Source organism: Anomaloglossus baeobatrachus, chromosome 4 (assembly GCF_048569485.1).
Source record: "Anomaloglossus baeobatrachus isolate aAnoBae1 chromosome 4, aAnoBae1.hap1, whole genome shotgun sequence".
In the NCBI taxonomy this organism is placed as follows: Eukaryota; Metazoa; Chordata; class Amphibia; order Anura; family Aromobatidae; genus Anomaloglossus; species Anomaloglossus baeobatrachus.
Window position 1 is genome coordinate 329,876,769 of NC_134356.1, and position 27,761 is coordinate 329,904,529.

The following is a 27,761-nucleotide window of genomic DNA, read 5'->3' on the forward strand; positions in this document are numbered from 1 at the left end:
AATGGCTCTACTTGTCCTGCCGTATTCAGTTATCTGATTTCTTCTAACCAATGTACTGTCTGTTGTACATTTTCACTGGAAGCGTGAGCGTGGCTCATGGAGCAATGAATATGGGTTTTTGTTCACAATTGTACTTGCGTCTGACTTCGATAGTGTGATTAATTTTTACACAAGAACTAGAACAACATGATGTATGAGTCACATTATGTTTGCGGCACTCGTACTTGTGTATAGCCACAGCTCAACTCCTCATAGGGGATGAAATGTCACATTGGTCATCAGTCTGAGCCACATCAAACCGCACCATTGTAGTTTAGGATAAAAGAAAAGTGTGAGCTCTGTAAACCTAATCAGTGTAGGGGTATAATTAGATCTGAAACCACATGAGACACAGGCTATTATTGTTTAATATTGAGTTAAGGCCACTTATATTACTGTGTTAAAGCTCAAGAAAAGCTTCATTTGTTGTCCTCGTTTCCATCTAGACATTTGCTGTTGGGTTTTCCTGTATGTTTGTTCACCTTTCCTTAACTTTTGCTCTTCTTTATGCAGGTACATTACTTCAAGATGCTAAGAAATGTCCCTTCTACCTCAGTACTAATAATTTTCTTTGGATTACTGCAATACAGCCTGGAACAATGTGAAGATGCGTCTCAGATGTCAGAGATGAATCTGGATCTAAAATACAACTTTAAGTCTTTCACGACTGAAACAGCGATACAAAATGTACTCCAGCACAAAGGTTATGTATACGTGGGTGCAGTAAATAAAATCTATGTGCTTAATGAAAACCTTGTGAAGGTATCCGAGTATAAAACTGGACCTGTGCTTGAGCATGGAAACTGTGGGTCACCATGTGAAGGATGTCTCACTGAGGCACCTACCTCAAACGGCACCTGGAAAGACAATTTCAATGTGGCACTACTTTTTGAAGACTTCTATGATGATCAACTTATAAGTTGTGGAAGTGTAAACCAAGGAACATGTCAACGACACATGCTTGACTCCAAGAAACCTTGGGACATATCTAGTGATGTTCATTGCCTGTTTTCTACACCAGTTAAAAACCTCACAGGCAGCTGTCCTGATTGTGTTGTCAGTGAGCTCGGAAGCAAAATCCTGGTAACCGTAAAGGACAGATTTGTCAAGTTCTATGTGGGTAACACTATATCAAGCTCACAATCCAATCTTCATTCCTTGTCAGTCAGGAGACAAAAGGAGACACAAGATGGCTTTGAGTTCCTAACGGACCATTCCTACTTGGATGTCCTCCCACAGTTCAGAGATTCATATCCAATCCGATATATTCATACATTTGAAAGTGGAAATTTCATTTACTTTTTAACAGTACAAAGAGAATCAGTTCAATCTCCAACCTATCACACCAGAATTATAAGATTCTGTTCTTCAGACCCAGAGCTGCGCTCTTACATTGAGATGCCCATAGTTTGCATTTATACAGAAAAACGTAGAAAGAGATTGGTTGACCGTGAGTATTTCAATATTTTACAAGCTGTGTATGTAAGTAAAGCAGGCAAGACCTTGGCAAAGGAATTGGGCTTTAACGAAACTGAAGATATCCTATATGCTGTGTTTGCACAGAGTAATACGGACTCTGCTGAAGCGACTAATAGATCTGCACTGTGTGCTATGTCTATAAATATGATTAATGACTTCTTTGACAATGGCGCAGAAAAAAACAGCCAGTGTCTGGAGCATTTCTATGAAAGAGACAACTACCAAGCATGCATCCAAAAAGTAAGTTTCATATATTCCCTTATCCTTTCTACTGTGTAATAATGCAGCTCAATTGCCTGGTCTTGCATTGAAGAATAGTGTGTGGAGTAGAACTATATATACTTGATATGTCTTTATTTCATCATTATTTGTAGTAGTGCAGAACTAAACAGATTTATAGGTAGCTGTCTGAACTAATCGGACCCCAGTGCTGCTCTCCTCCCATCTACATTGAGGTCGGTTGACTTAAAATGGGATTCTAATGCTTGAGATTAAGACCACACCAATTACGGTACACCTTGTCTAGGTGGGATGGCTTTTACGCTTTGTTGATCAAACACAATATTACTAAGTACCCTATGTTATTTATATGTACTATCACTATTTACTTAATACAGGGTTTATGCTTGTTTTATTTCTATCTCAGCTTTTGTCTGTTAAATAGCAACAGTGTGAACATGCTCCTATATTCCACAACCTTCCGCAGACATTATTATCACTGTCCCCATTGGGGCTCACAATCTACATTTCCTATAAGCATGTCTTTGAATGTGGGAAGAAACTCAAACAAACACAGGGAGACCAGACTTCTTCCAACTGTTGTTGAAATCAGGTAGAAGGTACGCTTATTTATGTTTAACTTGAACTCTTAAGGCCCAGTCACACTAAACAACTTACCAGCGATCCCAACAACGATACAACCTGATAGGGATTGCTGGTAAGTTGCTAGGAGGTCGCTGGTGAGATGTCACACTAAGCGACGCTCCAGCGATCCCACCAGCAACCTGCCCTGGCAGGGATCGCTGGAGCGTCGTGGAAGCATGCTGCGCTTGGTAACTAAGGTAAATATCGGGTAACCAACCCGATATTTACCTTGGTTACCAACGCACATCGCTTAGCGCTGGCTCCCTGCACACCTAGCCACAGTACACATCGGGTTAATTACCCGATGTGTACTGCAGCTACATATGCAGAGAGCAGGGAGCCACGCACACTGCTTAGCGCTGGCTCCCTGCACTCCTAGCTACAGTACACATCGGGTTAATTACCCATTGTGTACTGCAGCTACGTGTGCAGGGAGCAGGAGCCGGCACTGACAGCTGAGAGCGGCGGACGCTGGTAACGAAGGTAAATATCGGGTAACCAAGGAAAGGGCTTCTTGGTTACCCGATATTTACATTGGTTACCAGCGTCCGCAGAACCCGGCTCCTGCTGCCTGCACATTTAGTTGTTGCTCTGTCGCTGTCACACACAGCGATCTGTGCTTCACAGCGGGGGAGCAACAACTAAAAATGGCCCAGGACATTCAGCAACAATCAACGACCTCACAGCAGGGGCCAGGTTGTTGCTGGATGTCACACACAGCAACATCGCTAGCAAGTTGTGCATCAGCAGCGATGTTGCTAGCGATGTTGCTTAGTGTGACGGTAGCTTTAGACTTTACATTATGTTTCAGAAATAGGACGCTAAGTGATAAGTGGTAGGGGACTTATTGTGTTTTCTTTTGCAGCAAAAAGCTGACATACACATCTAATTTTGTCTGCACATAGCTAGTATAGTATCAATCTCATGTAATGTCAGTCATGTGCCAGAAGGGAAACTATCGAAAATAGGATATTCCTCTTCTTATCTTTTCATCTTCTGTACAAGTCAGTTGAAGATAGGCGAAGAATATATAGTAACAGGCAGAATCCTTAGGTCATTTGATTTCTACCAAAAGGTCAGTTAGTGACAGTACGAAGTGTTTACTGCGACAACTCTGCTCATTGTAATCTGTGCATACCTCGTGAAGGAACCTTGTAATCCAAGCAATAGTATGGGAAAAGTTTTTGTTGGTTATTGTGTTGTAAACTATTGAAATACAGGGTTGTATAATGGGTTATATTAGATGCAGTCCTATTAGTAACAGGAAAAAGTATTATTAATAGTTTACCAAAAAAAAGTTATCTAAAAAGTATGTACTGCTGAAATTGTTCACTTATGATAATTAACATATTTTATTTTAATGGAATGTGTCATGAGAAAATGATCTGTTTAAAGAAAGCCATGGAACCCATAGGGTGGAGGGGCGACATGACTAGAGGGAAGGGAAGGAGTGATGGGGTTAATGGAAACAGGAATGGTTTGTTTATAAGGCAGAATAGAGGGATTGGTGGGTAGGAGGAGTTCCCTGGAGGAAGAGGTGGGACAGTTGAGGGGTGTAAGTAAAGGACCTTGACTTACCCCCCTCTCTCTTGACTTCCGGATATGGAACGATCTGACTGGAGAGGTTCCTATAAGGTGTCAGGACGTCACCTTCTATTTCTCCATGGAGGAGTGGGAGTATTTAGAAGGACACAAAGATCTGTACAAGGACGTCATGATGGAGGTTCCCCAGCCCCTCACATCACCAGACTTCCGGATATGGAACGATCCGGACGTGCGACAGGATGGCTGCTATCCGGGACCAGCGGATTCATCATGGCAGTGCACGGGCCCTTGGCAGCGCGGTCCCACGTCTTGGCTGCTGGGGGTTAACCCGTTGGCACTTTCCCCTCGCTCCCCTGTCAGCTGCGGGCGGCGTCCCCCCCCCTCCCTCATCTCTCAGGTACTGGCCGTGTGCTGGGGGAGCGAGGAGGAGATGCGAGAGCCCCTTCGGGGACCCTCCGCGGTAGTGACGTGGGGCAGGGCAGTACTTAGCTGCTGCTCCGGCCGCGGGAGGAATCTCCGTCCGGGCCGCGGCAACCGGGAAGGGGGCGTGGCTAGTCTGCGGCCTACTTCCGGTCCGAGCCGCGGCCTGGATTGCTGGATGCGGCGGCTCCCGGACGGGGAGAGCGCCCGGCTGTGACAGAGGCCAGCTTTACCCCTCGCGGACGGCGGGGGGGGGGGCCGCGGAGCTGCAGCCAGTGGTGGGTCCGGCACCAGGGCAGGCGGGCCTGGTTCGACGGGTGCCCAGGAGGCGGCGGTGAGTGGGGTGACAGCAGGGGCACTGCAGTTTCTGCTTGGTCACCCAGATCAGGGTGCAGCTCCCGGCCGCGGCGGACAGAGGCTTTCACGGGCCCAGGAGGGCTGGATGCGGCGGCTCCTGGTCAGGAGAGCGCCCGGCGAGGACGGAGGCCAGCGTTATCCCCCCCCCCCCCGCGGGTGGAGGGGCGGGGGGCCGGGGGGCTGCAGCCAGCAGGGGGTCCGGCACCAGGGCAGGCGAGCCTGGTGCGACGGATGCCCGGGAGGCGTCGGTACGTGGGGGTGACGGCGGGGGCCCTGCGGTCCCTGCCTGGTCACCCAGAGCAGGCGTGCAGCTCCCGGCAGCGGCGGTCTCCCCCAGGGGGGGGAGGGCCCGGCGGACGGATGCCTTCTGGGCCCAGGAGGGCAGAAGGCTGGCGGCTCTGGATGGGAGTCTGCTGGCAGCGGGTCGGGCCACAGGTACCCCCCCGTCCTTGCAGGCAGCGGGGGGGGGGGGGGGGTCGGGCCAGACAGAAGATGGAGCTTGGAGGATGGTGCCCACGCGGCGTACCAGGAGGACGGCCGTGGTGGTGGCAGCGCTTCGGCGGCGTCTGCGTTACATGAGCCAGAGGCGGTTGGCTCCAGCGAGGAGGAGGAAGCAGCGACGGAAGAATCAGATGTCTGGATGGCGTGACTTTTATTCCAGGATACGCCGGGTCGCGGTCGGGTGAGACGGCCGTGGATTCGGCAGGGTTGGGGCGCAGTTGGTGGGGGGGCGGCTGCGGACACGGCAGCGCCGAGTGGGGTTTTGTGTTTTGATCAGGCATGGGGTATTTTACTGCAGTGGTATATACGGTTGTGGAGAGTGCGCATGCACCGCCGGGGGCATGGACGGGATCGGTGGTTAGTGGGCGCAGGTGCGGCAAGCAGAGTGAGGGCGCATGAGGCGGCAGGGGAGCATTTTCGGGCAGAGGCGGCAAGGGCTGTGACAGAGTGAGTGGTGAGGAAAGAAGAGGGGGTGAGGTGGTGCGTCTGGATGACAGTGGCCAAGTGGGAGAGGTATGGGTACTTCGAAGGCCCGTTGGGGGGGGGCTCATCTGCTAGAGGATGTGAGGGATAAGATTTGAATGGGGGAAAGTGTAGAAATAATTTCGCTGCTCCCCCTGGAACAGTGGCACCTGGATTAGGTTAAGCCAAGTGATTCCGGGAAGGATAAGTAGAGGGGGGGGGGAGCGCCGGTGGAGGCTCACCCCTCGTACATTTGCAACGTGGCTGCGGGCATTTGCGTTTTTGGCAAGGGTATCAGGGGAAGGAATTGGGTAATTGGTTCGGCATGGTTTGGTTATATGGATCCATTTGGGGTGGCGTGTTAGGTCATATGACGGTTTAGTCTGGCTTCAGTACGCCGAGTAATTTCAGCAAGGGAAGGTGTTGCGTGCCGGTATGCGGTAGGATCATACGGGCACATCCTTAGGGCTGCAGTGGATGGCGGCTCCTAGTCAGCCCCTTTTGGGGGGCAGTTGGCGGTTCGGGGCTTGGAACCCCGGCGACACGGACAATGAGGGTTGTTTGGGGGGCATAGAATGATGGGTGGTGCAGATTTGTCGCGGATAGTTGTCTTAAGCATAAGTGTTGGGTGGTGGTAAAGATCATAGTAATTCTGTGTCTTTCTATTTGTATTGGTGGATCTTCGCCTCCTTATTGGAAGTTTGCGCTGGGCTAGGGGACGCCTGGTGGTTGTCGGTGGAAATAGGGGTCAGGAAGTGGCTTTGGGCAGGATGGGTGGGCCATTCGGGGCCCTCCTTGTCATGATTGGGTTTCTCTGTTGGGGGGGCAGTGCCGGAAAGGAGCCGTATATATATATATATATATATATATATTTCGGCTTGTTCACAACGTATCTTATCTGGAGGAGTCATCGGTGTATGCCTGCTTGGCTCCAGAATTGTCGGCGGTTTATTATGTGTCGTTTGACAGAGGGTGGGATTTGGTAAAGGCGGTGAGCCGTGGAGCATTGATGGCAAAGGCGGTTTTGGAGGCGGCATTAGGTTGTTACTGGTCTACCCTGCTAGCTAGCAGTTCGGGTGCTGCGGGGGGGAGGGGAGTTATTATTATGTTGATCGGTGGGGGCTAATGGGTTTTGTCCCATTTTATGTTCCTTTGGAGGCGGTTATTCCTTGGTGGAGTGTTTGGTGCGTGGTGTGTCCAAGCTTACACCTCTCATTCATTATAGGTTGATTCTCTTTCCATCGGGTTGGCGGGTTGATGATTCGTTTGGGTTGATTGTTTCATTGCAGATGGTGGTGGATACTCTTTTTTTTTTTTGGGCCGGTTGGCGCAGGCGAAGACTGAGGGTCCAACGCCAGTGATACGGTTTGTGGGGGATAAAGTTTGATGTTATGGTCAGAGAGGTAGGCTTCGTGGGTAATGGGGTGGTCCTATGGGCTGTGATAGAGGCAGTTAGGCCAGCTAAGACGGTGTGGTTTCAGGCGGTGCAGTCTTTGCTGGGGCGGTCGAACCACGGGTGCAGAGTTACGCCGCTGGGGCGAGTGTCTGCTGGACGGCTGGCGATGGCTGCGCCAAGGGTGCAGCCATCGGATCATTTGTGTGGGTCACGAGGGAGATCAATGATGATCTGATGGTGTAGGAGGTTTTTTTTTTTTGTTTTTCTTATGGCGATTTAGTGGCCGCGGATTCTGGCTGGGTAAGGTGGTACCTGATGGAACGTGGTTGCGGTACTCGGTTGCAGCGGGTCCAGTTGTTTTCGGGTTGGGCATCGTGGTAGCACTTCCAATCGGTGGTAGGGGTCGAGTTGTGGAGGTTGGCAGTTTTTTCCGAGAGGAAGGTGTGCTGTCATTCTGACTATCAGTTGGTGGAGAATTAGATTAATAGTTGGTTTGCTAATCCTGGGGCCAAGGGTGGCGTACTTGTGGCAGTTGGTTTCTCAATTGTATGCGTTTTTAAAAAAAAAAAAAAAATTTATGCGTGGCGCAACCAGTACTGGGGGTTCGCCAAGGGTATAGCAGCTGCTTTGTTTCCTTCCAGTTCTGCAGGTTTCGGGAGTTGAGGCCGGGTAGCAGACGAGGTGGGCACGGTGTGTCCGGAGGGCTTGTGGAGTCTGGTGTGGCTGTGTTGGGGAGCGGCTCGGAGCTCAGTGACTGAGGTTATTTGGTGCTGATATCCAGAAGTGTGGGTGGCGCGGATAACGTGGTTTGGGGCCATGTGTGAGGAAAGCCTGGTGGAGTATTTGGTGGCGGCGTTGGCAGTGGTGAGTAACGGTTTTCAGGTTGCTAGGCTGGCGTCGGCAGTGGAGCAGAGGGTGGCGGCTGTAGCTGTCTTGTTGAGGATTAGATGTGGAGAGATGTTTTCGCAGGATCTTAGTGCGCGGCAGGCCTTGAAGGGGTTTTGTCGTACGGGTGTGAGGGAGCGGGACACAAGGGTCCGTCTCCGTTGTTTTGTGGCAGCATTTGGTGAGTGGTTTGTGGTGGCTATGTTCATCTGAGCACGAGCGGGTTTTGTTTCCTCTTGTCCACAACGGTTCGTGTTAGCCTTTTGGGGGGCTTTGAGATTGTGGGGTTGGTCAGCCCATCTACAGTTAAGAGCGGAGGTTGAATGTTGGAGGATGTGTCCGCGGTGGTGCAGTGGGTTGAGCGCCGGCTTCGTCGCTCACCGAATCAGGTTAGGCGGATGGTGAAGGTTGGTGTTGTTGTATGCGGTCCCGGGTGCGGAATTATGTTATGAGGACGCCCAGGGTTATTGTTGTGTCACGTTAGTTAAGGTACCATTTTGTGGCAGTGCTGCAGACTTGATTGCAAGTGGCGGGGGTGGGCGCCCGGAATACTACGGGTCGTATTCCTTCTGGATTGGGCTGCCACGGAGGCCCCTCGGTGGTCTCAGAAAAGGGGATGTGAAAGTATTGGGAGGTGGGAGTCCTCTCGTTTGTCGGCGTTACGTTTGGCCTCAGTTGTTATCGGGTTAAGGCCAATGGGGGCGTTTGAGTAATTTTGGGAGTGGAATGGGTTGGTGTAACAGGTTGGTGTTATCTGTGGGTTTATAACCTCTGGGTTTTGTGGTGAGGGTGTGCCTCATTTGGATATTTGGGCATTCGTTGGTTCTCGGGGCCTCGGGGGTCTGAGGTTCGCCCGAATTTTGCCAGTTGGGTCTGGACGGGTCGATGGTACTGGTCCAGTAAGTGGGAGGCAGTGATTTGGTACCTCGAGAAGTTATTTATGAATGTTTAAAAAAAAAAAAAAAAAAAATTGTTGTTGGTTTGTTGCATTGTGGAAGACATACCCGGGCTTAAGCGTGGGGTAGTTTGATAGTGTGACCAGGTTGGAATGGCGTGGGGCTCGTGCGGTAGGCAGTATCAATCGAGCCTTATTGGGGGCGGCGCCAAAGTTGGTGACGCTGAACTGGTGGTTTTGGAGATGCGATGGGGGTGTATCTTAACGTTATTGGTGCTGTTTTGTGGACGCTGTGATTGCGTAGAGGTGTGGTACAAGCTTTTGGTGTGTGGCGGGTCCAGGCCACGTAAGGAGTCACGTGCCCTGTCCTGTGGCGGGGGGTAGGTCTGGTCCAGAGGCGGTTGAAGGCAATGGTAACTGGACAGAGAGACACCATCTTGGTATGGTGGCTCCAGGTTCCGGGATGTTGCAGGCACGGGGTTCTGCAAAGTTGGGGGGTTAATCCGTAGGTGATTAATACCTCATCTCTGGGTCGGTGTGTTGCGGCCAGGGATACTGGAGTGAGAAGTGGTTCCTGGACTGGGCCTACTCAGGGTTGTATATTTACTGTATTGGTTACTGTGTTACCTATTGTTATTTGTTGGGGTCGCCCGTTGGACGGCGCCCCCTTGTGTTAGTATGTAAATAATAGGTAATAAAGGCTGCTGTGGCCAATTTTAAACCAAGTCACATGCAGTTCGTTTATTATTTACAGATGGTATTGGTGGGTAACACACACACACACAGCACGACTGGAGAATCCTTCCTCAATGGTCAAGAAAGCCATGGAACCCATAGGGTGGAGGGGCGACATGACTAGAGGGAAGGGAAGGAGTGATGGGGTTAATGGAAACAGGAATAGTTTGTTTATAAGGCAGAATAGAGGGATTGGTGGGTAGGAGGAGTTCCCTGGAGGAAGAGGTGGGACAGTTGAGGGGTGTAAGTAAAGGACCTTGACTTACCCCCCTCTCTCTTGACTTCCGGATATGGAACGATCCCCGCCCACCCTCCCTTGTGTTTAATACCGAGGGGAATTTTGTCTGGGTTGTTTCTTTGTCACAGCAGCGGGGGGTAGGTCTGGTCCAGAGGCGGTTGAAGGCAATGGTAACTGGACAGAGAGACACCATCTTGGTATGGTGGCTCCAGGTTCCGGGATGTTGCAGGCACGGGGTTCTGCAAAGTTGGGGGGTTAATCCGTAGGTGATTAATACCTCATCTCTGGGTCGGTGTGTTGCGGCCAGGGATACTGGAGTGAGAAGTGGTTCCTGGACTGGGCCTACTCAGGGTTGTATATTTACTGTATTGGTTACTGTGTTACCTATTGTTATTTGTTGGGGTCGCCCGTTGGACGGCGCCCCCTTGTGTTAGTATGTAAATAATAGGTAATAAAGGCTGCTGTGGCCAATTTTAAACCAAGTCACATGCAGTTCGTTTATTATTTACAGATGGTATTGGTGGGTAACACACACACACACACACACAGCACGACTGGAGAATCCTTCCTCAATGGTCAAGGTATAAAGGAGCCCTAAGCAGAGCCATGGGCGAAGTGACCCATGACTCAGCTTTGGAGGGCAAACGAGGGGTTAATAGGAGAGCATTTTTGCAGGCTTGGGGGTCACGAGTGTAAGCGGAGGTTGTTGCTAGGGGGGGAGGTGGCTATCAGTTAATAGGAGAATATATAAGGTCCGGATAAGGGGATGGCCCTCAATCGGCACAGAGGCACCCTTACTGTAGGTCCCGCCCTTCCTCCCTAATGAACGGGGTTTGTTCAGTTTAAGAATTAAATATATAAATAAGATGGTGGGTGGGGGTGAATCGGTTAGTGGGTCATTTCGGCATGCGGGGAAGAGGGAGTTCTTGGAGTTGGTGGAAAAATTGTGGTTGGGGGTGGTACATCTAGTGGGAGTAACCTCTCATTTTTCGGTCGCTTCTTGGAAAAATTGCCTGGCGGATTTGGGGCTCTTCAGGATGGGGTCCCTGGGAGTAGGTGTGGTTGGCTATGGTGTCCGGCAATAGGGGTGCCCCCGAGCCTGTGGTTGCGGCTGGTGGCAATGCTGGATGGTTTCCTTAATTAATGGTTTCGCCAGGTTTTGGAGCTCCAAGAACTTCCTCACCCTTTTATCTTAAGTTATTGTTGTTATAATAAAGGCCAATTTGGGTTGTCTTTCGTTTATGGGCGGGGATCCGGGGAAAGGGTGGGGGTTGGATACGGAACGGGTTGGTTGGAGGTACGAGGTGCAGCATCGACAATACTGCAATCAAGGGTTACCCAAGGGAGATAAAAATGCATTGCAATATACCGTACATTCTGTCTAAAACTGTAAAGGCTCAGATAGCTCCATGTTCCTATTTGTAACTTCATGTGATTTTTACTACCTCTGACTGTGGCCACATATCACAGCACTGCTGCTGCTCAAGATTGTCGCCTCTCCCTCTGGGAGTCTGTATCAGAGATCAGGGTCATGGCTTTTGTCTTGCAACTTCTGCAAGCCAGCCCCCTGACCATGGCTCATCACAGTTTGTGTATGGGTTCATTGTCACCCTTCCACTTCAATCTCGCTTTTTTCTGCCTGTACCTTTTACAGCTTATATATGATCTGTAAAGGAGTGTGGAATGACAGCTAGAGACTCAGGAAGAGAGAAATGACCAGTCATAGGCAAACTGTGAAGGAGAAGGTAGGCAGTGCAGAATGAGAGGGAGGACATGAAACCTACACACAAACTGTGATACGCCTTGGTCAGGCGGCTGGCTTGAATATACAGGAAGAGGGATGTGAGCCTTTATAGTTTTAAAAAGAAAGGAGGAGGTAAGGAGTTAATGCGATAAGGAATGGAGGCAAAGATATGGATCCTGAGGAGTGGGTTTTTTTGGAAACGCATTTCGAAGAGTATCTACTCTATTGATCTGATATTGTCTTTGACCAGTGGGAGAGATGACTCGAAGCACTTTGTAAGGTTCTCTTTGTGGAAGTTGCTTAGTTGTCCTGCACCAAATCTGCATCTCTCGGTAAAAAAAATGCGCAAAAACAATTTTGACACTGTTTCCATGCGGTTTTCCGCCAGGAGATGCAAATGTGGTGCTGAAATGTCTGCACCAGATTTCTGCACCACATTTGCATCTCCTGGCAGAAAATCACACCGAAAAGGTGTCAAAACAGTTTTTGTTCATTTTCTTGCCAAGAGATGTGACACGCCCACTCCAGGGACGGGGGCACTCGGAACCGGGCCGGACTAGTTTGTGGATGTCAGCGGTGGTGGTGCTCGGCTCCGTGACCCTGGCGATGTCTTTTTAATAAAGGGGGAGATGATGATCGGAGTTATAGTCAATATTTAATAAAGTACGTGACACCACTTGCAGTGTGCGGCTATGAGAGGGAGCCGCCGCTGCGTAGTCTCTCACGGCTGGGGCTGTTGGTTTTGAGCAGCTCGGATGTTATGGCCCTCCGCAAGTAGAGCTAAGCCCCAGGGAAGAATGATGATGGTTGTAGTATAGTGAAAGTTGGTGATGCAGAGGTGCGGGAAGAATTCAGACGACACAGGGACTGCGGTTCAACTTGTGCTTTACTCACTGGTTCTGTCGTACTGCCACCCGCCTGGTGCTGGTCTCTGCCAATGTGGGTCTCAGGTGATCCTGTGTTCCTTTGATCCCGGTGCTGGTGTTGTGACCTGGGGAGCTCTTCCTCCATGCACCCTTCTGTAATTGGTGGGTCCCCGTAGTCTGAAGTGTTTTGGGGTCCCCTCCTGGTCTCACAGTCGTGGTCCGTATGGCAGGCAGCTTGAACCTCTCAATGGGTTGGACCTCTGTCCTAGTTCCCAGGTTCCCTCTTTGCTGCTGTGCCCCGGACTCTAAAGTCGGTGAGGAACCTTGATGATCCCCTCACCTGGCAGATTTAACATGTAAGCCTAAAGTGTCCTCCTAGACTAGGGCTCTGCACCACACCTGTGCTTGGTCCCGTGAGTTCTGACACTGTACTCTTCCCGGCAACCATACTCCTTTAGCCCACTGATGTCACTCCTGTGGGAGTGATACCATGGATTTACATGAGCGACGTTACTGTCAGCCCCTTGAGATCCCGCATGTGCGCTCTTACCATTCCCGCAGCCTTGTTATCCTGGTGCTTGCTTCTCGGCTTCAGACACGCTCTGCGCATTGTAGGAACTGCATGCGCAGTGCACGTCTGAAGCTGACAAGCAAGCACCTGGATAACAAGGCTGTGGGAATAGCAAGCGCGCACACGCAGGATCTCAAGTAGCTGACAGTGACGTTGCACATGTAAATCCATGGTATCATGCCCATAGGGGCTTGATACCACGGAAAGCATGCAAACGCCCACGGGGCGATGCAATGCCCAAGGGGACTAGAAACTCTGATCATTTACATAGGGTACACATAAGTAATAAAACGTTTTTTTCTACATTCATATTACACAATATTACAACAAAGGGATGGGTAGGAAGGAAGGTGTTTCTAGGCCACACATCACCCTGTTTGTAGGTTAGAACACATAAGGGACCTGACAGGTTCTCTTTAAATAGATGGGGTAGCAAAAATCTTGTGGCAGATTCCCTTTAGATCCCTAGATCTTTGATAAGAACTAACAATGGGGTCCACCCTAAGGGAATCCCATGATTTGGTAGAAGTGCTCATGACATCAATCAGATCCTGAGATGAGCAGCCAAACTAATGGTTTCATTATAATTCACAGGGATGAGGAGTAGAGGAGGATGAATATTCGTAGTAAATAAAAAGCACTCTAGAGTACAACTGAATACAACCAAAATCAAATGCTGCCCTTGAAGCCCACTGTGCCTGGTCAGCAGCTGCTACCCCCGGGAGAACTTTTTACATGTTGATAGAACGTATCTCAGGGGAACATCATGACACCAATGCTCAGATAAGATGAACCCGTTTTCTTTCATGGCAGATGTCACATCAATCCAACCTCTCTGGTTTTGAAGTTGCACATAAGAACTGACGATGTGATTGTGCCAACTTTATGTCTTCTCTTCAGTAACACATTTAATAACCATGTTTCAGTTCCCTCTGTGACAACAATCCAGTGGCTAAATAATAACTATAATGACTAACTTGATGACTAAAACTCTTTGAAGGCTTAAAAATAATTCCTCCTAAAACAAAATGTTCTATTTAAGTAGGTTTTCCAGTGGTGAACATTTACCTGCTAAGGGTTCACCGCTTAGTCTAATTTACTGGCAAAGCTGACACATAAGGGCTCAGACTTACACACTATTTCATATGCTATAAACTCATATTTTTGTTTTAGGCTGGGGTAAGGCAAGAATATCAAAAATGTACTAATTTTCATTTAGAAACCTGAAAGATTTTCATCCTTTTGGTCCTCTGTGTGATCATATTTTATGTCTGTGTGACATATACTTTTTTTTATTCATGCAGTCACATTTTAACCTTGTACGTCTAGGGTGGGGAACCTTTTTTTTGTCATTTGGAATTTTCTACCAACCTTCGGGTGCCACACAAATTTATCTTCTTGAAAATTACCCTGCTATATTTGTTCAAACAATTACACCGTGTGCAGAATTATTAGGCAAGTTGTATTTTAGAGGATTTTTTTATTATTGATCAACAACTATGTTCTCAATCATCCCAAAAGACTCATAAATATCAAAGCTTAATATTTTTGGAAGTTGGAGTGAGTTTTTTTTAGATTTGGCTATCTTAGGAGGATATCTGCTTGTGCAGTTAACTATTACTGTGCAGAATTATTAGGCAACTTAATAAAAACCAAATATATTCCCATCTCACTTGTTGATTTTCACCAAGTAAACCAATATAACTGCATAAAATTTAGAAATAAACATTTCTTACATGCAATAACATAACCCAAAAGATTAGTGACCAATATAGACACCTTTCTTTATGATGACACTCAACAGCCTACCATCCATAGATTCTGTCAGATGTTTGATCTGTTTACAATCAACATTGCGTGCAGCAGCCACCACAGCCTCCCAGACACTGTCCCGAGAGGTGTAATGTTTTCCCTCCCTGTAGATCTCACATTTTATGAAGGGCCACAGGTTCTCTATGGGGTTCTGATTAGGTGAACAAGGGGGCCATGTCATTATTTTTTCATCTTTTAGACCTTTATTGGCCAGCCACGCTGTGGAGTAGTTGGATGTATGTGATGGAGCATTGTCCTGAATGAAAATCATGTTTTCTTGAACGATACCGACTTTTTCCTGTACCACTGCTTGAAGAAGTTGTCTTCCAGAAACTGGCAGTAGGTCTGGGAGTTGAGCTTCACTCCATCCTCAACCCAAAAAGGTCCCACAAGTTCATCTTTGATGATACCAGCCCATACCAGTACCCCACCTCCACCTTGCTGGCATCTAAATCGGAGTGGAACTCTCTACCCTTTACTGATCTAGCCTCTGGCCCATCCATCTGGCCGATCAAGAGTCACTCTCATTTCATTAGTCCATAAAACCTTTGAAAAATCAGTCTTAAGATATTTCTTGGCCCACTCTTGACGTTTTATCTCATGTTTCTTGTTTAAAGGTGCTCGTTTTTCAGCCTTCCTTACCTTGGCCATGTCCCTGAGTAATGGCACACCTTGTACTTGCCAAAGGAAAGGAAATTGCCTAATAATTAAGCACACCTTATATAGGGTGTTGATGTCATTAGACCACACCCCTCCTCATTACAGAGATGCACATCACCTGATTTACTTAATTGGTAGTTGGCTCTCAAGCCCATACAACTTGGAGTTGGACAACATGTATAAAAATTATCATGTGATCAAAATACTCATTTGCCTAATAATTCTGCACACAGTGTAGTTAACTCACCCCTACTGTGGTGGCTGGAGCTAGTTCTTTTTGGTGCAGCTGTGCTGTTACGTGATGTTGATCATGTTGCTTCTCACAACTGCTTTTCCAGATTTTTCTTGGTCTGGAGTGCAGTCAACTCTTTGTATTAATAAGATTGGCAAATCATACACATCACATAGGAAATTCAGGGGTTGCTGTATATTTATATATCACATGGGAAATGCTGGGGACTGCAGTATATAGGAGGGGGGGCTGGGGTACATAGATCACAGGAGGGGCTGGGGACAAAAATACATAACAGGAGGGGCTGGGACATATATATCACAGGAGGGGCTAGGGCATAGACATTACAGGAGGGGCTGGGGCATATACATCACTGGAGAGGCTGGGGCATACATTTCACAGGAGGAGTTCAGGGCATATACATCACAGGAGATGCTGGGAGCATATACATGACAAGAGGGGCTGGGGTATATATATTACAGGAGGAGCTGGGCATATGCATCACAGAAGAAGCTTGGGGCATAGACATCACAGAAGGGGCTGGGGCATCTATACATTATTGGAGAGGCTGGGGATAGACATCACAAAAGAGCCTGGGGCAAAAACATCACAGGAGGGGCTGGGGCATAGACATCACAGCAGGGGCTAGAGCATACACATTACAGAAGTGGATAGGGGGATTTGTACCGCCCTGGGCTCGGCTGCAACTGAGCGGCTAGGATCCGGGCTCGCTGGTGGGTGGCTCAAGCGTCTCCAGACCCGGGGGCCCTGTGGTCACTCCGATCTGAATGGGAGCTGGCGTTTTGGGGGGACGTAGGTTTACGTCCGGAGCCGTGGTTAAGTTCATGACACCACCCATGGGATGTGGTGAAGGTGGACACCACCGCTGCAGTTATGGGGGGCACCCTGGGTAGATGTTATGCAGCAAGTTGTTAACCCCTCCGTGGGCAGGAATGGTGGCCCTGGGACCCGTTGGGGGTTGTTTGGCGGTGTAGGGAGATGGGCGGCTGGATGGCACTGGTGTACTCACGATTAGAAACACACACAAGTCTCTGGTAAACCAAGTTGATGGTGGTCGGTGCCCGCAGCCGGCTGCATCTGGTACCCCACCCGGTTGGTGGTCTCTGCCTTTCTCCTGCGCCGTGTTGTGTGTATGTGGGCTACCTGCGCTTCAGCGTCGGAAGTCCGCTCCCCGGCTTTGTGGATGTCGGGAGAGCCCTTATGCCCGCAGATGCTGGCCCGTGGGATCTCTCTGCCTGTGCGGTGGCTTTCTATCCCCCTCTTTGGACTGTTGTCTTCAGTCGGGACTTTGGGTGGGAAAGGGCCTATAGTCCAGACCGCAATCAGTTAATTAACTCAGTCCAGTGGCTTCTGGACCTCGTTTCAGGGTCTGAGTACCCCCCTTTGTGCTCCGGTTTCCGAGTCGGTTCCCTGGGTCGGTACCGGTGGGCCACTACCCTGTCCCGGGCCACTACCCTGTCCCGGTCCACCACGGTTCCACTAAGCCGTCTTCCCAACTCTTGCAGGCTGAGGCCACCGTCTGCCTCCTAGCCAAAGGTGCCCGCGCTCCAACCCTGGTACCTGTCAGATTGTTGCAGACCTGACACACAGGCCTGCTTCCACTTTACTTCACCTCCTAAACTGATCTGCTTGACTCCTCAGACTAAACTGACTGTGTTTTCCTTCCTCAGGCTCTCTGAACTCTTCGGTGGGCGTAGCCAACCCCCTGGTGTGTCCATCCAGCACTGAGGAAGGTGACTAGGGTTTTATGGTTGGCTGATGACACCTTTTTAGGGGACAGGTGTTGTGCGGGGCTCTAACTGTGACTACCTGGCTAGTCCAGGGCGTCACATATATACATCACAAGAGACACAGGGGGCATATACAGTACAGTAAGGGCTGGGAGTATATATAGCACAGGAGGGGTGAGTACATCACAGAGATGCTGGGGTATATACCGTACATCACAGGAGATGCTGATGGCATATACATCAGAGGAGACACTGGGGGCATATACATCACAGGAGATGCTGGGTGCATATATATCACAACAGAGGCTGGGGCACAGATATCACTGAGAGGCATAGACATCACTAAGGGTCACAGACATCACTGGAGGGTATGTACATTACTGGAAGGCATAGACATATCTGTTGGGCACAGACAGCACTAGAGGGGGCACAGACCCCACTAGGGGGCACATACAGCATTAGGGGGGCACAGACAGCACTAGAGGACACACACAGCACTGGGGGTGGACAGACAGCACTGGGGGGGGCACGGACAGCATAGGGAGGCCCAGATAGCTATGGAGGTGGGACACAGCACTGGGGGACACATACAGCACTGGAGGAGGCACACAGCATTGAAGGTGGCACACAGCACTGGGGGGGTACACAGCACTGGAGGGGTTTCCAGCACTGTGGATGGGGTCACACAGCACCGGGAGGCATGTACAGTCCTGGGGACAGTGAGGCTGCTGTTCCTCTTCTTCTGTGGGATGAGAGTGCATCACATGCTATCCCCGCCCTCAAAGTACGTCCTCAGCATGCTGGCACTGGCCAGCATGAATAACTAATGGTATGCGCAGGCAGCGTTCAGTAGTGAACAGTATCCTTGCAGTGCAAGTTGGTGTTTAAAGGGACGGCAGCCGGCAAGACACAGCTGCCAGCCCAAGTGCTGAGGTCCTTGGGAATCTGCTCTGGGGGCCGCAGAAAAGATCTTGCATGCGGCCCACGGGACGGAGGTTCCCCACCCATGATGTACATGATCAAATATAGTTTCCTAGGTTAATAATGGCAATGTATCCATAAAGATCAGATGCAATATGGATGTTGCGTATGGGATTAAAATCTAATTTGGGCACCCATAGACTTGAAGGGAGAAGTCTGATAAACAGAAGAGAATATTGGATGCTGCAATTTTTAGGTCAGGATGCCGTCTGATTTTTATTTGGATAGCATACATCCTTGTAAAATGCTTGTGTGAACAAGCTCTAAATGATGCTCAATAACCTAAAACACCTTTTCTTTTTTTTCTTTTTTTAAGAATTTACCAAGGTACTCCTTTGAATTAATGCCCCAACAAGCCCAGCTACTGTATATGTTGGCATGGAAGACTACAGATTCTTTTGTGTGAAATCAACTTAATGAAAGATATTTGTTGGATATTTGGGATAGTGCCTTTCATCTCCCTTCGCATTAGATTGTTAAAATTCAGGGCTTCTGGAAATTAATTGAAAAGTCTATGAGGAGAATTAGTTCTATTGACCTTATACTTACCACTTCAGTAAATCTGATTTGGACGTGTATCGTGCCCCAATATTCTTTTAAAGTTTATGTAACTTTTTTTTTAATATACCCCTCCAGCGTTTGTTTCTCACCACTGAAGTCATACCTCCCAAATTTTGAAGAACGGAAAGAGGGACAAACTCTGCGGCTCGCGCAGTGGCAAATTTTGATCACACCCCTGGCCACAACCATTTGGCAGTAAGGGTCATTCAGCAGATACCCTGGACTGTTCATTCATAGTCATAAAAGGCAGAATTTTCTTATATTTATATAAGCATCACTTCACACATGTTGCTTATTTGTGTCTATAAGGCCGTGTTCACATGTTGCATAAATCAAGTTTTTTTTTTTCTTTTTGGTGCTGTCTTCACCAAACTACACAATAACAATCTTCTCTGATTATTCCATTTTTGCTGCATTTTTTATGCCTTTTCTCCATTATTTCTTGCGTTTTTGGTGCCGATGTGATTCTGCGTTTGTGTTTTTTATAGTACAGAAAAGCTCGGATTCTGCTCTTATAAAGGTCGCTGCAGTTTTCTCCTGCATTTTTTAAGTTCCACATAGAAACCTTAAGAGGAAAATAAGAGCTAAAACCGCAGAGTTCAGCGGCGCTTCATGAAATCACATCTACTTTCCTTGGAACAGTTAAACACAGCAGAATTTATGTGCAAAAAAGTATCAGAAAAGCATTTACACTACATGTGAACACGGACTAAATGTCCAAGCAAGGTGAATGAGACGTCATGAAATCTCCACCCCTGGTGTGTCTGATGCCGCCGCTGAACTCTGCGGATTTGGAGTTTTTTTCTTTATAAGTTTTAGGATTCATATCTGCAACAAACATGTATCAAATAAGTGGAACAATGCATAAAAAATACCGCAAACACGCAATAATTAGAGAAGATTGTTATTGCGGCATTTACGTTACGTGTGAACAAGACCTCAGCGATACATTTTTATTACATTTTTTACGGGTTTAATAGAGAAAAATAATCAATTGTGCCATGTTTTTATGCCATTTACTGATTTCCATAAATAATCTGATCGCTGTGTTGTTCGAGTCGTTATGATTGCAGGGACACCAAATAAGTCCATGTTATTTGATGTTTTGTGATGTATATTATTTTACAAAAAACTGCAATAAAAATTACATTATTCTAATTTTTTTATTATTATTTTTAGTAATTTTATTAGAAGAAAAAAATCTCTTTTCCTCTCCCTGTAGAATACAGGACAGAGAGACTCTGCTCTGTACAATGGAGCTCTGTGTCCTGTGTAATTTGCAGTGTAAAAGGCTGCAATGCAGGTTCATCTATATAAAATCCTCCCTCTATCATCCTTGTTCCTCGTGGTGCAACAGCTTAGGCCTACTAGACACATGTTTGAAAGATGCTGGTTTGAACCCAAGGGGGTGAAAATGAAGTAAACATTTTTTATATATATATTTGTATTATTTTCTCATTTCTTTATAGTAGTTTTATGGGGAGAAATGAATCCGACTCTTTCCTTCACCTACATAAAGATGCAATATCTATCTATGTATCTATCTATTAGCTATCTACCGTATTTTTCGGACCATAAGACGCACTTTTTTTCCCCCAAATGTTGGGGGAAAGTTGGGGGTGCGTCTTATGGTCTGACTATAGGGCTGCGGCTGGGAATGAGGGTGCTGTGGGTCATCGGGGGCACGAGCAGGCAGCAGCAGCGCCTGCTCGTGACCACGTGGGCCCGCTCATTACATATGCACGCCCATCCTCCCGCCCATCTCTCAGCGCTGAAGCCGGCACTGACAGGTGGGCGGGAGGACGAGCGGGGACGCGCGCATAGTAAAGAGCCGGCATGATCACCCCTGGCAATTACAGCCTGGAGTGATCATGTGCGGCTGTATTCACTGCCCCCCGCGCGTCATTACCAGCGCGGAGTGCAGTGAATCAGTACACTCACCCGTCCCCGTGTGTGGAGCCGCCCCCCTGCTGCACGCGATGACTTCCTGTCTGTGCCGGTCAGCTGATCTGTGCCGGTCAGCTGATTTGTGCTGAGCTGGTCAGCTGATCGGCACAGACAGGAAGACATCGCGTGCTGCAGGGGAACGGCTCCACACACACAGATCAGCGTGCCAGAGAGGAAGATATGATCGGTGCTGCAGGGAGTGAGGAAAAGGTGAGTATAAACGTTTATTTTTTTTCTCTGTGCTATAGGATACAGGCCATATACCAGGATGGTATATGAGCAGGCAGGATGGGGGGGGTATGTGAACAGGCTGGATGGGGGGGTATGTGAACAGGCTGGATGGGGGGGCATGTGAACAGGCTGGATGGGGGGGGGGCATGTGAACAGGCTGGATGGGGGGGCATGTGAACAGGCTGGATGGGGGGGCATGTGAACAGGCTGGATGGGGGGGCATGTGAACAGGCTGGATGGGGGGGCATGTGAACAGGCTGGATGGGGGGGCATGTGAACAGGCTGGATGGGGGGGCATGTGAACAGGCTGGATGGGGGGGCATGTGAACAGGCTGGATGGGGGGGCATGTGAACAGGCTGGATGGGGGGGGGCATGTGAACAGGCTGGATGGGGGGGGGCATGTGAACAGGCTGGATGGGGGGGGGCATGTGAACAGGCTGGATGGGGGGGGGCATGTGAACAGGCTGGATGGGGGGGGGGCATGTGAACAGGCTGGATGGGGGGGGGGCATGTGAACAGGCTGGATGGGGGGGGGGCATGTGAACAGGCTGGATGGGGGGGGGCATGTGAACAGGCTGGATGGGGGGGGCATGTGAACAGGCTGGATGGGGGGGGGCATGTGAACAGGCTGGATGGGGGGGGGCATGTGAACAGGCTGGATGGTGGGGGGGTATGTGAACAGGCTGGATGGGGGGGGTATGTGAACAGGATGGATGGGGGTTTACAGCAGGATCATATACAAGGCAGGAGGATCATTACCAGGATGGGGTACCTTAGTAGAGAATTTGGGGACATTACCCCCATAACAGTGTCAGCAGCAGATCCTCGCCCTATAACAGTGTGTCATGACCACATTTTTTGCTTAAAGTTTTATTTTCCCATTTTCCTCCTCTAAAACCAGGGTGCGTCTTATAGTCCGGTGCGTCTTATAGTCCGAAAAATACGGTATGTATCTATTTATGTATCTGTTTATAATCTATCTATTCATTTATCTATCTATCATTATCTATCCATCTATTATCTATCTATTATCTATCAATTATCTATCTATCTATTATCTATCTATCTATCTATCTAGCGATCGATTATCCATCTATTATATATTTATCTATCTATTATCTATCTATATGTTATCTATCTATTATCTATCCCTCTATGGAGCTATCTCTCTATCGATCTATCGATCTATCTATCTGTCCATGTAGCTGAATAATCTGCTTCTGGTTTCTCTGCCTGCAATACAGGTCAAGATTACCAAATCTTACTATGTCTTTCAATAGAGGCAGTGGCTCAATGTTAGTACTGCTGCCTATGGACAATGAGTTCACAAGTTTGAGTCCCAGCTGTCCTGGTAAAACCAGACTAGTTGAGAGTTTAATTTATGCACCTAACTGAGTTAATGTATTCACTGCAGTGAGGGGAGGAGCCAGGACAAAAGCTGTGAGCAGCAGCCCACAAATCGGGATAGACTTGCTGAATCCGGGACGGTTGGGAGGTATGCTGGAATGGTGCTTTTAATCTAAGGTCGCTGCCCCTACTCTTAGGGGTACTTTGCACACAACAACATCACAAGCCGATGCTTGTGATGCCGAGCGCGATAGTCCCCGCCCCCGTTGCAGCAGCGATATCTTGTGATAGCTGCCGTAGTGAACATTATCGCTACGGCAGCTTCACATGCACTTACCTGCCTTGCGACGTCGTTCTGGCCAGCGAACCGCCTCCGTCCTAAGGAGGCGGGTCGTGCGGCATCACAGCGGCGTCACACGGCAGGTGGCTAATAGAAGCGGAGGGGCGGAGATGAGCGGGACGTAAACATCCCGCCCACCTCCGTCCTTCCGCATAGCCGGCGTGAGCTGCGGTGACGCAGGTAAGCTGATGTTCCTCGCTCCTGCGGCTTCTCACATAGCGATGTGTGCTGCCGCAGGGGAACGAGGAACAACATCGTACCGTCGCTGCAGCGAAAATATGAAAATGTCGGACCCTACACCGATGATACAATTACGACGCTTTTGCACTAGTTAATCGTATCAAAAAGGGTTCACATACTCCGATATCGACAGCGACGCCGGATGTGCGTCACTTTCGATTTGATCCCACCGACATCGTACGTGCGATGTCGTAGTGTGCAAAGTACCCCTTAGGCTATGTGCCCACGTTGCAGAAATTTCTGCACCATTTCCGTATCTTTTGGCAAGACAAATATAGCAGGAAAAATTCAAGGGCAAAAACACGCATTTTGCCTCATTTTTGATGTGGGTTTTTTCATGCATTTTTCATTGAAATCAATTGGTGAAAAATGCAGCCAAAAATGCAGAAAGAATTGACATGCTGCAGAGATCTTCTGCACCAAATCTGCAGGTAGAAAATCCTGAATGTGTGCACTACTTTTCAGCATTCGCATTGACTTTGCTAGCATCAGCATTTGCTTGCAGTTTTGTGACAAATATGCATCAAAAACGCATAAAAAAAACACAACTTTTGCACAGCTTTATACTTACTTGTATTCTGCGGTGCCATCTTGTGACCACAAAATTTAACCGGCTGGAAGTCAGGCATTCCGTCCTAAACTCTCAATGCAAGTTTATGAGAGGCAGAACATAGCCACAATGAGGCACTCATAGAGATGCATTAAAAAGTGACCTTTTGATTGCTCCATGAAACATAGATCAGTCGGCAGGTTTCAAACAGCCGGAGACCAACTGAAGCGGTGCTGATAACAGATGAAGACGGCGGAGGATAAGTATAAGACTAGGGGCATGGGACTTATGCGGGCGTCACATGAGACGATCTATTGTGCGATGCATCAACGGGGTCACGGTTTTCGTGACGCACATCCGGCATCGCTTGCGACGTAGTTCCGTGTGACACCTATGAGCGTCTGTAAACGATCGCAAATCGGTTACGAAACCCGAATCGTGTACAGGTCGCTCATTTTTAAAAAATCGTTTATTCTACTTTGTGCCGGTTGTTTATCGTACCCGGGGTAGCACACATCGCTCCGTGTGACACTCCGGGGACGATGAACTGCAGCTTACCTGCGTCCCGCAGCTCCTACCGGCTATGTGGAAGGAAGGGGGTGGGCGGGATGTTTACGTCCTGCTCATCTCCGCCCCTCCACTTCTATTGGCCGGCCGCTGTGTGACGTCGCTGTGACGCCAAACGTCCCTCCCCCTTCAGGAAGTGGATGTTCGCCGCCCACAGCGAGGTCGCTCAGCAGGTAAGTGCGTGTAACGGCGGTTTAACGACTTTGTGCACCACGGGTAACTAATTGCCCGTGATGCACAATTGACGGGGGCGGGCACGATCGCTCGTGCAATCGCACGATAGATCGTACCGTGTGAAGCCCACATTAGATTCAAAATTCCACTCCATATTTGCGAAGCTGAATATTTGAGGTATTCGATCATCCCTATTGCCAACCTCAAGGCTTTATTAAACCGGGCATGTTGATCTTTAGAAAGTACCATTTTGAATGTCTTATCATCCCATTTTTTTACTTGAGTTGTATTTGAAGGGAATTTGTCACCAGGCTTTTGCCATCTAATCTAAGAGGAGGGCAGGTAATTTTGTAATCTTGAAAAAACAATTTATCAGTTTATCATATTAGCACATATTCAAGAGCCCTGAGTAACTCAACCTCCACCACTGATTGGCAGCTTTCTGCCTATGCACAGTGTATACAGAAATCTGCCAATCAGTGGTGTGGGCGGAGTTATTCAGAGCTCAGCATTCTGAGAACTGATAGATTGGCAGCAGATAAAACAGTGATTTATTCAAAAGTGCAGCAAGCATCCCATCTCTGGAATCATGTTCTCTGCCCCTATATCATTCTACTTTTAGATGGGGTAACAAAAACATGGTGACTGATTACTTTTAATACTTTTCTTTGAAGTAAATATTTAACACTAGCTAGCTACATTGTATGAACAAACTGTAGAATATTATAATCCAAGCATAATTTAAAGAAAAAAATTCTATGGCAATGATAAAACCCCTTTTCATGCATCATCTGAATCCTTTGTTTCTTCATTATGATATGCACATCAGGTCTAGATTAGTAAAGAGTTAGTTTATCATATCAGTGACAATCCATGTAACATCAGGAATGTTATATCTAAATATATCTTCTTCTTGTCAAAGATTGTACTGTTCCAGGGCAATATATTTTTAAATTGGGGATTTAATGGTTATTTACTGAATTAAGTATAAGACATCTATCAAATGCCATAAAACATGTGCAGTGACTTTCACTAGGATAGTAAATCCTCAGTGTCCAAGCCATTGTATATTTAGAAAAAAAACCCTCTGTGGTTAGTAGTGAGATGTTTGGTATTTTTATTCATGTGTGCCTATACAGCCGGCTGATTATAATAGGGGGACTCAAGACATTTACATGGGAACCAGTTTGTCTGTGAGACTCAATGGAGGATAGAAAAAAAAGACCTGATGATGACCTAAGAGACCAAGTGTTCCATTGTTTTAAAAAAGACTTCCATTCTTTTACATTTCTAGATCAATATAAGGTTGAAAGGAAGTGAAATATGGTGTTGCACACAAACTTCTGTGATTTGTATGACTCTTCATACGTTATATACAGCATATACTTCTTACAGCTTTCATACAGTATATACATTTATACAATATTCACGTCATACAGCCTTCATACATTTATGCAGTATATACAGTTGAAACCAGACGTTTACATACGCTATCTAAAAAAGACACATCTGCATGTTTTTCTCACTATCTGACATGAAATCAGAATAAACCTTTCCTGTTTTAGGTCAATTAGGAACCAAAATCTAATATATAAGGCCTAAGCCACACGGCGAGAAAAACAGTGCGAGTGGAGTGCGATAAAACATCGCATTCCCCTCGGACCAATTCTAGCCTGTGTTTCTCAGCCCTAATCGGACCGAGAAAACAATCGCAGCATGCTGCGATTGTAAGCTGAGACTCTTTCTCTCGCACCCATTCAAGTGAATGGGGCGAGAGAAAAATCGCACTGCACTCGCGGTACACCGGTGTACTGCCAGTGCAGTGCGAGAATGGCAATAGCCGGCTACGCAGGAGAGAGGGAGAGAAATCCCTCCCTCCCCTCCTGAGTGCCGGCCCTCCCCCCACAGCTGAGGTCTGCTCGCACGAACGGACCTCAGTTGCAAGGACACACGCATGACACTCGGCTCTGCTGTACTGCCAGCACGAGCCGAGTGTCATGCAAGGGGATCGCAGTAGTCCCCGTGTGGCCCCAGCCTAAAGCTGAGTGTATGTGTGTGCGTGTATGTGTGTGTATGTGTATGTATGTATGTATGTATATCCGCTAAACGAATCCGCACCGTCGCTTTTACAATTACGAAATTTTGCTCAGACACCTCATGTGACTCAGGGAACGTCATAGACTATGTTTTGACGTAAAAATTTAACCCCACGCTTTACAGTTACTCTCCAAAAAGCCTGCCTCCATTAAAATCAATGGAGCTGCAAGCTATTAGGTTATTAATAGCAGCTGTGATTGGTTGCTATAGGAACAAAATAAATTGTTAGTATAAGAAGCTTATGTGTGAGGTAATAAGATGTTGGTGGGGAGACGGATAGAGAGAAACACAAAGAGACAGACAGACATAGACACAGACTGAGTAAGAGGCAGACAGGGAAAGAGACAGACAGACATAGACAGACAGGGAAAGAGACAGAGAGAAACAGACAGGGAAAGAGAGAGAGAGATACAGTAAAAGAGACAAACAGTCAAAGAGACAGAGGCAGATAGAGACAGACAGGGAAACAGACAGGGAGAGACAGACAGTCAAAGAGACAGGTAGACACACTGACAGACAGGGAAAGAAACAGGGAAAGAGACAGGCAGACAGGGAAAAATACAGGCAGACAGGGAAAGAGACAGGAAGACAGGGCAAGAGACAGACAAAGACAGGGAAAGAGACAGAGAGAGACAGACAATCAAAGGGACAGAGGTAGACACACAGACAGACACAGGCAAACAAGGAAAGAGACATACAGGGAAAGAGACAGACACACAGAGACAGACAGGTAAAGAGACAGACGCACAGAGACAGACAGACAGAGACAGACAGACACTGGGAGACACAGAGAGACAGTTACTATCCTGGGCAACACCCGGGTACAACAGCTAGTTATTTATATTTGCCAAATGACAAAATAATGAGAGAATTTTTCAAGGCAATTTTATTACATTCTGTAAAGTCAAAACATACACTATGAGTACAATACCTTTAAACAATATGGGACAGCCCATATGTTGATGTCATTTCTTTGGAAGCTTCTGATAGGTTTATTGGCAACATGTGAGTTAATTAGAGACACATCTGTGGATGTATTTTAATGCACACCTGAAACATACTTCTTCTTTGTGTATCATCGTGGGAAACTCAAAAGAAATAAGCCATGATCACAGGAAGAGAATTGTGGACTTGAGCAAGTCTGGTTCATCCTTGGGTTCAAACCTTTACCATTTTAGGTCAATTAGGATTACCAAAATTATTTATATTTGCCAAATGCCAGAATAATGAGAGAGAATGTTTTAAGGTATTTTTATTATGTTCTGCAAAGTTA

The 27,761-nt window shown here is 47.7% G+C and overlaps 1 protein-coding gene across 1 annotated transcript in view; it reads left to right on the plus strand.

The window, feature by feature from the left end:
- MET (MET proto-oncogene, receptor tyrosine kinase) overlaps positions 1-27,761 on the plus strand; it is a 213,239-nt gene that overhangs the window by 32,543 nt on the left and 152,935 nt on the right. Inside the window, exon 2 of the mRNA XM_075345034.1 lies at positions 553-1,758. Within this exon, the coding sequence (XP_075201149.1) occupies positions 568-1,758 (1,191 nt within the window). The 5' untranslated portion in view covers positions 553-567. The remainder of the gene's footprint in view (positions 1-552; positions 1,759-27,761) is intronic.